The 12,998-nt window shown below is 42.9% G+C and overlaps 2 protein-coding genes across 2 annotated transcripts in view; one reads left to right on the forward strand and one right to left on the reverse strand.

Moving 5' to 3' along the window:
• Positions 1 to 479: 479 nt before the first annotated feature.
• MRPL33 (mitochondrial ribosomal protein L33) lies at positions 480 to 6,635 on the forward strand. The gene is made up of 4 exons (XM_005532805.3): positions 480 to 533; positions 1,486 to 1,504; positions 4,079 to 4,185; positions 6,319 to 6,635. Exons 1-4 carry the CDS (start codon positions 512 to 514, stop codon positions 6,366 to 6,368), a joined length of 198 nt encoding a protein of 65 aa, XP_005532862.1. The 5' UTR covers positions 480 to 511; the 3' UTR covers positions 6,369 to 6,635.
• Positions 6,636 to 6,759: 124 nt separating this feature from the next.
• The window catches only part of RBKS (ribokinase), a 71,167-nt gene continuing 64,928 nt past the window's right edge, over positions 6,760 to 12,998 (reverse strand). The window contains exon 8 of the mRNA XM_014261372.2: positions 6,760 to 7,778. Coding sequence (XP_014116847.1) covers positions 7,605 to 7,778 — 174 coding nt within the window. The 3' untranslated portion in view covers positions 6,760 to 7,604. The remainder of the gene's footprint in view (positions 7,779 to 12,998) is intronic.

Here is a 12,998-nt window from a genome sequence, read left to right on the forward strand (position 1 = left end):
ATAGAACTTCTTTTGTTTTAGTTCATGACCACTGTACCTTGTCCTGTCGCTGGGCACCATCCTCTTGGCACCTGCCTTTGAGATATTTATATGCACTAGTGAGATCCCCTCTCACTTTTCTCTTCTCTAGATTAAATAGGCCCAGCTCCCACAGCCTTTATTCATAAGAGAGATGCTCCAGTCCCTTAATAATCTGTTTTCCTCCACTAGGTACTGTCCAACGGCTCCGTGTCTCTCTTGTACTGAGGAGCCCAGAACTGGACACCGCATTCCATATGTGGCCTCAGGAGGGGCAGGACCACTTCCCTCGACCTGTTGGCCACAGGCTGTACTGGATGCAGCCCAGGATACCACTGGCGCTCCTGGCCGCCAGAAGGGCATCCGCGCTAGCGCGCGGGCGGGGGGGCACCGCCGGCCCCGCCCCCCGGCGGTGGGGCCCTGCCGGCCATGCCCCGCGCCCCGGACGCGGTTGTGGCGGCGGAAGGGGCGGGGCGGCTGCGGGCCCGGCGCGATGTTCCTGACGGCGGCGGCCCGTGAGTGGCGCGGGCGTGGCGGGACCGGGAGGCTGAGGGCGCTGTGGGGGTGGGCGCGCGCTGCAGCGGCGGCGGCGGCGGCGGCGGCGGTGGCGGTGGCGGTGGCGGTGGCGGTGGTGTCGGTGTCGTCGTCGTCGTCGGTGTCGCTGCCACCGCCACCGCCACCGCCACAACCTTCCCGGCCCTTCCCGGCCATTCCCCGCCTTCGGCCGCGGGGCCTCCCGGCGTGCCCCGGAGGAAGCGTAGGGTGACCTAAGCAAGACTTACACAGACAAAATATAGATGAGATTGTTTTGTCTTGTTTTGGGGTTTTTTTTCCATTTTAATGGGGGTTTGAATTTGTGCTCCAGATTTATGATTACTTTAGATTCAGTGAGGTGACAGAAAAAATAATTCAGCCTGTTTCGCGTTATGCTGTGGGTTAGATCAGCGAACCCAAAACCAGGGTCATGGGAAGGTCGGGCTCAGCTGAGAAGGGCTCCCTGCTCTGCACCTGTGGCCGTACAAACCCTTGGGTTGGCACCATAGAAGGAACTGAAGCCGGAGTGAGTGGAAACAAGTCTGGGAGACTGGGACTGCAGTTTCCACCACCAGTGTTCCTCACATCTGTCTTAACTTCACATTAACCAGAGAATTCATACTTGGTGCTGAAGCTGAAAACTTATTGAGAACATCTGGAGGATGCAGCAAGTGCAGTGTGTCGTGCTGGGCACTGCATTTGCACAGACACTTATAAAGGTGACATGATGGCAGAAATAGCAGGGAACTGACAGCACGTGGAAGAGTGAGTGGTGCTTTATCATGACAGTAAATCTCTTTGCACTATCCCTCTGGGGCTTTAGCAAAGTCAGGCCATGGAAAATACTTATTCTTTATATGTTGCATATAAAGGAAACAAGATGGTAACTTTTTTTTCTGTTTTTCTCTTCTTCATGCTGCAAAAAAACAACAGTGGCCAAGAGCAAATCTAAGTAAGTGATGGTTTTCCTCACCTGTTTTTGATTACTGGTATGTTGTATCTTTGCAAAATGTTAAGCTTCTCTAGATTTTTTAATATACCTGAGAGAATTGCAATCCTTGAGTCTAGCTGCTTCCTCTCAGGCATTCTGTATGTGTGTCTTCTCACAGGTAAGTACAGAATGGTGTGAAACTCTCCCATGGGTTCTAAACTTGCAGCAAAAGCAGGTTTTGTCCTATGGGCTGTCTCATTGAGTTTAGCAGTAATCTCCAATGTGCCCTGCGCAGGGGGAAGCACACCTCTGTGCTCTGTGATTGAAGAGAGGCTGTAAATTACCCAGGTGTTTTTCCTGTTGTTCACCTGTCATACTTTTTTAGCTGAGGAGAGTAAATTAAGGTACAGCATGGGTCTTTGTTTTCTGTGGTGTGGACATTGGGCAGGTGCCGTGAAGCTTTCCCATAGTCAGAGTGCAGAACACTTCCTAGGCTTAGCATATTCCTGAGTTTATATGTGAGGAATGGACAAGGTCCAGTCAGTGCTCTGGGCATCTTAGTTTGCTGTGTAATCCAGCTCAGCAGAGATGTCAGTGGGCTCTGGAAGAAAATTAATCACAGTCCTCTGACCTGTAAAGAAAGCTGATAATGTTTTAACGGTTGGAAAGGAAGGAATATGTACTTTGAGCACACCAGTAATCTTACAATGTGGGCACAAGGAAACAAGATCATGTGGAGAAACTGACTTGGATCCAAAATGCTGTTTGTAAGAAAATTAGCCAGAGAAATCCAAGAGGCTAAACTGGTACATTTATGTGAACACATTCTTGTCTTCCCATTCCCAGAAGTTGCATTCTGTGTAAGTGTATTATACTTGGTACCACACAGGCCTGGGATTTATGGCCTTTGGTACATTTTCTTTATTTTTGTTTTTTTAAGAATCTGCCCCCAGCAGGAGCCAGTACCAACCACTTGCCACATTTGAGCAGATTCTTCTGTTACAGAATTTCTGTACAATTGTCAGGCTTTTAAATTGAGAAACCACTTCCCAAGTATGTGCCTGACAGTTTGACATCTCATTGTTCTACTGTTATCTGTTTATAAAAACAAACATAGCAAACCAAGAGGTTTCTGCAAGATGAAAAAGTAGCTTTAAAATGGTGTTACTAATGTTAATGTAGGGATTTCTGTTACACACCCCCTTTTATTTTTTATCCAAATGTTTCTTTCTGTTTTTTTACAGTCCCATATGCACTCCAGGAATATGTTCTTATATTATTTATCATTCTCCACTCCCTTGGATTTCTTCCTGTGCCCTGACAGCTTTATAGTGTTGTTTTCTGCCTCTGCTCATTCAGTTACAGTTCTTCACAGGGGACTAATTTTTTGAGCAAATTTGGAATGGGCTTGGCCTCAAATGTGTGGTGCACAAGAATTTCAAGGCTTGGTTACACTGATGACATTGATTCCCCCAGAAAGGGGAAACTGCAGAGAGGCTTTGAGGAAGTGAGATATAGGGAAAGGAGTCTTTGTGGTTACTGAAGTTCCACAGGACACCTGCAGTAGTGTACAGGAGAGGACAACAACCAGGGCTAATCCAAATAATATACTCGGCCAATTGTCTGTCTTCAGGAATCCAGTGTCTTTCTCTTTATTTTGAATTCATTAGTAAATGAGATTGCAAAGCTGAAAAGGAAGAGCTTAAGGAAGTACACTGGTCAGAGCTGTACAAGTGAGGAAGAACAAGTTAATTTTGACCATTTTGTGTTAGAAACAGGAAAATACAGGAAAATGGAAAGTGAACTGAATGCCCACATGCAGAGATGTATCCATGTCTTCATTGAAATGGAAGAGAAAGATGTAATTTACAGGCTGGTTAAAGGGCTTTTTTTTCTTTTGATTCTAAAGAAGATGCCCTCTGGGAGGTTGCTTGGATTTTGGCGTTTTCCAGACTGGGGGTGTAGAGCAGCTTCCTCGGTCTCCTGCTCCCTGGACATCGCAATTGCTGCCAACCTGCCCTGCAAACTGAGAGCCCTCCAGTAGGGAAGGAGGTTCTCGTGGCTGGATTAATATCAAGCTCTGTATCTCTAGCAGGGTGGATGCTGCCAAGGGGTTTTGCTTCTCCTTTTGCATGCCTCTTGTGCCAGCCTATCTGTTTAGCTTCCTCTCTGCATGAGGAAGTGATAGTCTGTGATAAAGTGTTATCTACAGCCTGAGCATCTTTAACGACCATCATCCTTCCTCCCTTGCCCGTAGCTTTTAAGCCATGCTGATTTTCCTAATTTCTTTTTTTCTCTCCTGTTTTATTCCTCCCGCCTCACTGTTTTTTGGAGGAACTACTCGCTAGGCTTGTATCCTGTTGAGGAATTATTTACTTAAACTTGATGCTGAAGCTTATGGTTTGGCATTTGTGTTAAAAGTTAAGCATATGTAGTTTTGATACTCCCATCCCTGATGTTGGAGTGAAGTGTCTTATGTGATTGTGCCAAACTGAGTGTGCTGAAAGCTTTTCCATTGGCCCATACCCTGGCAGATGTGGTGGGCCATCACTGAGTGCCTGTGCACTGACACAGAGACATCCCTTGTGACTTTAGATACATTCTGGTGAGGATGAAGAGCGCTGCGGAGACAGGCTACTGCTTTAACATCAGGAGACTCCGACTGCAGGAAAAGCTGGTCTTACTGAGATACGATCCCATTGGTAAGAGCTCAGGGAAGAAGTCAGCATGCTTTGTGTGAACTTCTCTGCCTCTGTGGGGGAAAAGATTTGAACGCAACAAGATTTTTACCATCTAAGCAGAATATGTCATAACATTATTCATACTCAAATGACTGTATGGTTGCTGTTCTTCATGACATTCCAGTGGGAAGTAAATGTTACCCTCATTTTACAGATTGTGGCAGTGAAACAAAGTAATGACTTGCCTGACACATCAGAGACTTTGATGACAGCCATGCCACATGTCACTGGCGAAGTCAAGTGACACAGGAGTTCTTTCATTCTGTTTCTTTGTGTGGTTTGCCAGACTGTGCTACCTCCAACAGGCAGGCACAAAGTATGCATCAAAAGAAGTGTTCTGTTAAGCTGTCATGGGAGCTCTAGACCAGAAATTTTAACCACCTCTTACAAAATGGACTTTTTCTTCTAAAGAAATAGGCACAAATTCTTTCTGTTCCACAAATGGTATCACTCTCCAGATGGCAATTAGTGAATTCTTTTCTTTTCCCCTGGTCCTTGCAGATTTTCTCAGTTTAAGAATCTGATTTGTTGGACAGGTTATAGCATCTGCCAAACTGCCTTTTGCTCACCAAGCTTTTTGAAAGGTGATTAAAGGTTCAACTTTCTCTAAGCATTAAAAAGCTGAATTTAACGTTAAAAAGTTTAATCTGGGTAAACTTGGAATTTAAGCCAAGCCATATTAGAAATAACATGGTGTAGCTAATGCAAAAAAGGCTTATGTAAAGTTATAAAATACAAGAAATTTATTAAGCAGCTCTAAGTAGGTAATGCATGGTCAGTAGTTACATGATTTAAGCTTAATTTTTCTTAAAATATTATGTTCTTCTTAGAGGACTATCTTTTCATTCTCAGAGCTAACAGTACAGGAGCTTTGAGAGGTGAGAGAAACCACCAGAGAAGCAATATGCTATTATCAAAGGTGACAGAGGTTGTGGCTTTTCTTTTGAATTCCACACAGAAGGGGAATCGTAGATCTCTGTGATTATAGTCTTGAATAAGAAAAATAAATTATTGCATTGAAACATTGTGCAGAGTGATCCTCCAGAAGCTTTGCAACTTTTAGGGGAAGTGAAGAAAGAGAACTCAGATAGAACATGTAGTAGGTTGCTGAAGAAAGCTTTGATCTTTGTAGCCTGTAGTAGAACACAAGTGAGAAATTGATGTGAGAAAGTGTTGCATGTGTGAAGGGAAGTAAATCTGAGTCTAGAAAAATCACATCAGGAATATGTTAGGAAGCATTTTCACTTGGCATGTGTTTTCACCTTATGTTTTGTACTTCTCAGAAAGCTAGGATGTCCACAGAATGAAGCTTTTTAATGAAGTAGTGGCAGGATTGCCCAAGTTTCACTACCTCCCAGCTGCAGCAACAGAATCTGTACTATCTGAAGTATTTTTTAAAACAAAACATTTTTGTGGAAGAAGAGATTTTGTTGTGTGGATTGCTCTTGCCTAGCTTTCAAAGGAATTCATATATTGAGACTAAGCAAACAGTGTTGATTTTCAGATGGCATTGTAAAGCTTTGCTTAGATTTATTTTGTAATTTCTTGTTTTTATTAATGTATTGACTATGCTTAACCTGCCCCTGCAGGGTTTTTTTTAGAACCACCTGCATCAGGCATTGTGGTCACGACCAGTTTGTGCCTCATTGAGAGTTCCACAGGACAACTGGTTAACTTCTCAGTCAGTGTGTGAGGCCAACTGGATCCAACACATCATCCATAGTTGCTTGGGCTCTGGAGTTGAAGAGTAGTAGAAAGCTGAAAGAACCTATTTTTGTCCCTACATTGAACAGCTGTGACTCAGAATAGTCACACAGAGCAGCTGTTAAGTGTTTTCAGTCACTTGCATCCTGATACTTATTCTCACAGAGGTAAAGTGGACATCTTAGGAACTAAAAATTACATGTGGTAAAGTGAAAGCACCACTAAACTCCTTCAAGAGTTGGTTAACAGCAGTGCTCTGCCATTCAGTTGCTCCACACTCATTTAAGCAGTGAAGGCAGCCGGGAGAAAAGGAACGTGGGCTGGTTGAATTGAATTTTAACACTTCAGTCTTCTTAGCGGATTCTTTTTTCTCTTTTTTTTCCCCTGTAGCAAAACAGCGTGTCCTCTTCACAGAGAAGAGAAAAATCCGTTCTGTGTGAACAATGTCTGGACTTGATTTATACATGAGAAGAGGATGGTCTGGGGGGATGATGGGGTGAACAGTGATTCAGAAATCCAGAACACAGGCTGAAAAGAGAGGAAATGAACTGGGATCACCGTCTCCTGTGATTTGAAGGCCATTGTGAATAAAACAATGTAGAGAGAAAAAATTCCTAATGTCTGGACATAGATCATCACAGTAACATTTATTTATCTTTTGAGTTATTTTTACACTGCTCAATTAAAAAAAAAAATTAAATAGCAAATCCCATTGTCTATGTTTTCTATTGTGAAAGAGGCTGTAATCTTCAAAGGAACTATTGTTTTATAAAGCAATAAAAATTAACATTTTCCACAGCAGGAATTCAATGGCAGGATTGCAAGTTTTTCTAACCTACCAGCCACAGATGCGACAGTAGTGACCACCAGTTGCTGTCATTACTTGGGAGGGGTAATGTTGCACCAGCTGAGGAAAGAAGGAATGGGGAACCTAGATGAGTTTTTGGATAAGCTATTACTATGGTTAAAGGCCTGTATTATTTTCAGCCAGGTTAGTAGGATGGTTTTTTCATTCCTGGGTTTTTGTCAAACATGCAGAAAACAGACAAGGTAGTTCTCTCATGTTCTTGTAAGATTTCTTCCCTTAATTAGCCTGCCTGTGTTTATAGCAATGTGGCTAGAAGCATTTTTTCAAAGTCTACCTCAGTAGCAGTCCTGTCCTATTTGGAGTTGGAGGGACCTTCCTGAGTGTAGGGAAGCACTAAGTGCAGAGCACACCTGTGGCACATGGGCACAGGCAGGTCCAGGCTCGATACAGGGGACTTTGTTGTGACCCAGACACTAGCCCTGGTGTTTGAGCACTGAAGTTGCAGTCTCAAAGCTAATGCTGTGCTTCATGTGCTGCCACTTCACATCATAAGTTCCGATAATATCAAGTAAAAATACTGTCTGGAGCCCAATACCCTCCAGGTGTTTTGCTGTAAACTTAATGTAATTCAGTAGAGCACACTGTGGGACAGGCACAGGATTGTGTGGGGCCAGAGAGACCTGCTGTGCTGTGTTTGAAAGACCCACCACCCCCATCCCATCTGCTGTAGAACAGGAACACATAGGATTCCTGAAATAAGAAGCAAAGAGACTCCTGGCCTTTCTAGTCAACAGAGAACTTCAGTGCAGTCAGGAGAATAATGCTGTCTGGTATGAGATAAAATCAGTACAGCAAGCTAGATATTCAATTAGAAAAGGTCCTGAGGCAAGTCCTTCCTGTAAGGATATGAAGATTGTGTCCCCAGTGCCTGGATGCTCACTGATGCGACACAGTTAGACTTCCTGATCATTTCCTCCATGGATAACTTGGGATAGTAGGCCAGGTAGAAGGCCAGTGCTCCAACAAAACTGTCTCCAGCGCCCTGGAATAAAATAACAAACAAGCTTAAATGTATTTGCACGGGGAAACAATTCAGATGCCTTTACCAGAATGACATAAGTTGTAGCACTAATTGCAGTGGTCAGGAAATCGTTCAGGGTTGAGTTCAATACACTTTTCTATGCCTAGGAAATTTTTTGTGTCCAGCTGCTGAGTCAAGGTGCACACTATAATATGGCTTAAAGAAAAAACAAAGCAAGCATGCCACAGTTCAGCAAGATGCTGTTATAAACAGTGCTTTTGAAACTTCCTGTTGCTGGAGTGCCTGATTTTGATTTCTCAACCTGGATGTTTCATTAAAGCTATTTTTCTCTTATTTAACTTCTGTTTTTTATAAAGGTCACTGGTAGAAGGGGTAGATAAAAGGGGAAAAAATAAGCCATGTGGCTTGTGGTGTCTGTAAATTCCTAGTTGCAGAGGGATATGTTTTGACACTTCCAGAACTTAGCTGTAGTTTATTAAAAAGGTCCAATTGTCATTAAAACCTATCATGGCTATCACATAAATCACTCTTATTCCTGGGGCAAGCTTTGCCACCTGTGCTAAGTTTGACCATGGAGGATGAGGATAGTGACATTGCTCCCAAGCCATACCCTGCCTGCCCTATGGAAGGCATGGATACATCTGTCCCACAGGGGCATCAGCAATACCCCAGCTCGCTCTGACCCCTTTGCCCAGATACTGCTGGTTGTGCTCTGGTCAGCAGGGAGTAAGAGCTGTTTGCCTCCCAGGTGCTTTTTAACAATAACTGCTGTTTAGTAATGTTCAATGCTATGAAGTATCCCCAGCAACTGGCAAAATTTAACTTGATTGATGGTTGTGTTTAACTTGATTTGCTTATTTCAGTCCATGATGTTCTTTCCCCCTCCTCCCCTAAAAGTGGCTTGATTTCTAAGGCCAGACTGATACCAGTTCTTGTTGGTACCATAAAACTGGTCCTAAGGTCCCTTTTTTTAATCGTAATTTATACCAGTGAAGGCATTAAACTAGACACACTAGTATTATCTTATTTGATTCCAGACCCAGCATATGGACTACCTCCCCTGAGGGATTTTGCCTCTGTTGTTGTAATAAATAGGCCCCAAGAGTTATGTGACAAGAGCAAAGAGCCTGGAAAAACTTTGTCAAAACAGCTCAGCAAAATTTCTAACGGAAGTTAAGACTAGGAAGTAATATTTCAATTTTGAATACTAGTGTTTCTCAGTCTTAAACTATTACTTGCCCTGAAATCAGCTGCATGTAGTATCATTCTGGCAAAACAATGCCACTTCCACAGAAATTTGTTTCTAATGTTGAAAGCAGCTGAGAGGGAAGAGCAGCATGGGCACTGCAAGGGACAGTAACAGGGGTGAGTACAGGAAAAGGGCCCTACCCCAGGCCTGGCCTCTCCTTGCCCAGCCCTGCCACAGTGGCTGTTTGTATTGGTGTTTCCAGTCAGAAAACTCCTTGCTTAACTCTTGTTTGGCCTGGAGTTTGAATGTTGTCTTCCATCAGGATACAATGGAGAGCATGGCCTGGCAAATGACAAGTTAATAAGCAAAGTGTTATGCCTGCATGCAGCTGTAGCAGCACCTGTTTCAACACATCTGTATTCCTGAACATACCAGGGGCAGGTGAAGGTTTTTATCAATTTCTGTTGTGCCTTTGTCTCCCTTCTGGTTTCCAGAGTGCTCCCACAATGGCAGGAGGAGCAGGAGCAGGTGACTGCTAGTTAAGCATTGCCAGTGTCTTTTGTCTGATGCATAATACCAAAGTCTCCATCCCATCTCAGAGTTCATAATCTAATCACTGTATGATTATTAAAGCTATTTTGGTGCTGTTGTTACAGACAGGAGTAGGATTTCAGCATGCAGATCTGTTCTGCTGTAGCTTTAGCAGGAAGAACATCTTTTACAGTGATAACTAGGAAATGGAAGTAGCCAAATATTTTAATGAGTAGTACTCATAATATCTGGTGTAAAATGACATAAAATGTTACCTGGCAGCAGCATGGAGCAGAATACTGTCTTTCTGTTTTTCTATTTGATAATTGCTGCACTGTTGGTTATAGGAAGAAAAAAAGACTAACCACCTGTCACCCAGGTCTTAGTCTGTGTGCCAGTGAGATGGAGTGTAAGTTCTCCCTGCAATGTTATTGTGGCTCTCTGCTCATGGATGATGCTCTGAGGTTGTGAGATGGCTGGGGATCTCCCTTTTAGCATGGCTGAACAATGACAAATGGCTGTGAAAGCAGAAAAGGGAGAGAACAGCAGACTCCCATCCAGAATGGAAAAGGCCCCCTAGCATTTTTTTGCAAGAGAAAAGATTACAGGGTGATTGGAGAATATACAGAAGGATTTGATGCCAGTCAACTTTTGCTGAAATCCTCACTTCCCGTGCATAGACCGAAGCAGTTAGTATCTGCAAAGCCCAGCTATTACAGACCCAAAGGGTATCATAAATTCAGTTGCTGGTAAGTGAATGTTTCGTGAGGGGGATGTTTTCAACAGAGGAACTGCTGCATTGAGAACCGCGTCATGCATCATTGATTATGTAGATACCCTGCTCAGCCTTGCTTCTTGTCTGTGCAGACATGACTGGTCAAATGTGACTAAAAGAGCAATAGTAGAACTGGTTCAGCTGCAAGGTTAACTGCAGTAAGAACTATTTTTAGCTTACAGAAACAGACCTTCCTTCTTCGGTATTGTGGATTAAACTACATTGGGTTTGGTACATTCAGAAAAGGTTGGCACAGAACACTAGAAAGAACAGGCTCAGAGTAAAATCAAGATTACACAAACACTGGAATAGCAAATAGTAGATTTACATTTAGCTGCTTCAAAACCTGCTCTAAGAAAAATAATTCTAATCTACTTCACAAAAGAAATTAATTTGAAAATGACCAGTAAGTTGCATTGAGAGTGTCTGCTGCCGAAATATAAATGACAGAGTATGTAATATTTTTCTTTCCTCAACATTTGTTTTCTGGGAATTCTAATACACTGCAGACTTTGAGATAATCCTCATATCCTTGAGTGCCTGGAGACAATTCATTCCATAATTATGAAAGTATAACATATTTAACCTTTCTGTAAAGCAGGAGATGCTAGTTTGTTTGAAATAAAATAAAGAATTTGGTTTAAAAATTGTCTGTTATGGTGTGGCTCATTCTTAAATACAAATGTCATGGTTTTGACTAATTTTTATGGTTTTGAAGACCTATTTATATTCTGTGCCACTAGTCTGTAAGGTCCTTGTTTTCCTGTGTGTCTGGAAAAGGGCATTGTAGTTTCTTACAATCCAGCACTGATTGAGATTCTGTGCCCTAGAGAAGAGAAAACCCATGAAAACACTTCTATTTATACCTTAGTTTTTGTTAGTCCTGATTTGTCAGAAGCTGGTTCACAACTTTAGTATAACTATTTTTATATGATGCTGCCCTGAGAAACTTTTTAAGGAAAGTGCTTTGTAAGTGGAAACGGTATTGTTCAACAGCCTTTCCAGCATGTAAAGCCTTTTTCAATCCATCATGCACAGACTATTAGGATATTTCATTTATACAATAAGATAATTTGCTCACCAAAACAATTTGGAGGCCAAGAGGCCAAAAGCTACAGTTCACAAAGTGGCAGCAGTTGCACCGCCTTGTTACAGGGCAATCTTCTGCTCAGCCTTTTCCCTCCTAGCCTGTCCTCCCAAGCAAAAGCAACAGCAACCATAGAAGAACATGAGATGGCTCTGGCTCCTGAAACCTGACGTTCTTAGTGAACCTCAGAAAACTTTTCTCAGGTGATTTTTAAGAAGTTACAGTCCTTGTGCAGTCTGGGTATTAACATGGATTTATTCCATTAAATATATTGTAAGAGCATGTTCCCAAGGCCCAGAGAAACACAAAGAAGAGGATGCTGTACAGCAGTACAAGAGAAATGTTTTGCCTGTAATGATGAATTCTTCATGTAGTGAATAAATCAAAACATCCATCCAAAAGCTGTCAAAAACTGCCTCATGATGTAGAACCAATAACATTGCTCACAATGATGCTTACAGCCGCCAAGGAGCTTTCAGAAGTGCACAAATGAACAAAGCCTGAGGATTATACTGATTTATTGCAGTCTACATCCATGGCAATGCAGAGATGCCCAACTCTGTCGAAGGAATTTGACCTTGGAGAATTCTTGTTGTATTTATAGCACTCCACAACTGTGTGATACTGGATTATGCTAAGGATTTTATCTCATTGTCACATCTGCTCAACATTCCTTGCTGTACCTCTGCCTACTGTACCCGAACTGCAAATTAGCCCAATGCAGCACAAAAATAGAGGTCAGTAAAGGCACTCACTATCCATCGCTCACAAGTGGGAACAGCCTATGTCTCCCTACAAGAATCTCTGGGCTGCACTTTGATGAAAGGTTACTAGTGAAACTGAAGAAACATTTACAACCTTCAGGTATATTCAGATAATCTTGTGCCATCATGGTCTATGTCTCATCTAAGGGAAAATTTCAGCTGATATGCCCAGAGAATAAAATATCCTTTGATGACAATGTGCGGTGGGGTGACCCTGGATGGATACCAGGTGTCCACCAAAGCTACTCTGCCACTCCCCTGTTCAGTTGAACAAGGAAGAGAAAATAGAACAAAAGGCTTGTGGATTGGAATAAGGGCATGGAGCAATCACCATTACAGGCAAAACTGATCTGACTTAGGGAAATAATACCAATCAAATCAGAGTAGAATAATGAGAAATAAAAACAAATCTTAAAACACCTTCCTGCATCCTCTATTCTTCCCAAGCTTAATTTCACTTCCAATTTCTCTACCTCCTTCTCACATAGCAGTGCAGGATGACAGAGGATGGGGATTGTGGTCATTTCACCACATGTTCTCTCTGCTGCTCCTTCCACCTCAGGAGAAAGATTCCTCCCACTCTTCCCCTGCTCCTGCATAGGGTCCCTGCCACAAGAGACAATCCTCCATGAAATCCTCCAACATGAGTCCTTTCCACAGGCTAGAGTTCTTCACAAACTGCTCCAGAATGGGTCCTTTCCTCATCGTTTAGTCCTTTGGGAACAGGCTGCTCCAGTGTGGGTCCCTCATGGGGTTACAAGTTCTGTCAGCAAATCTATTACAGCATGGACTCCTCTCTCCACAGGTCCTGCTAGGACCCTGCTCCAGCATGGGCTTCCCATGGGTCACAGCGTCCTTTGGGCATTCATCTGCT

This window comes from Pseudopodoces humilis, chromosome 3 (assembly GCF_049639895.1).
Source record: "Pseudopodoces humilis isolate 2021_Gansu_Grassland_sample_001 chromosome 3, ASM4963989v1, whole genome shotgun sequence".
Lineage (NCBI taxonomy): Eukaryota > Metazoa > Chordata > Aves > Passeriformes > Paridae > Pseudopodoces > Pseudopodoces humilis.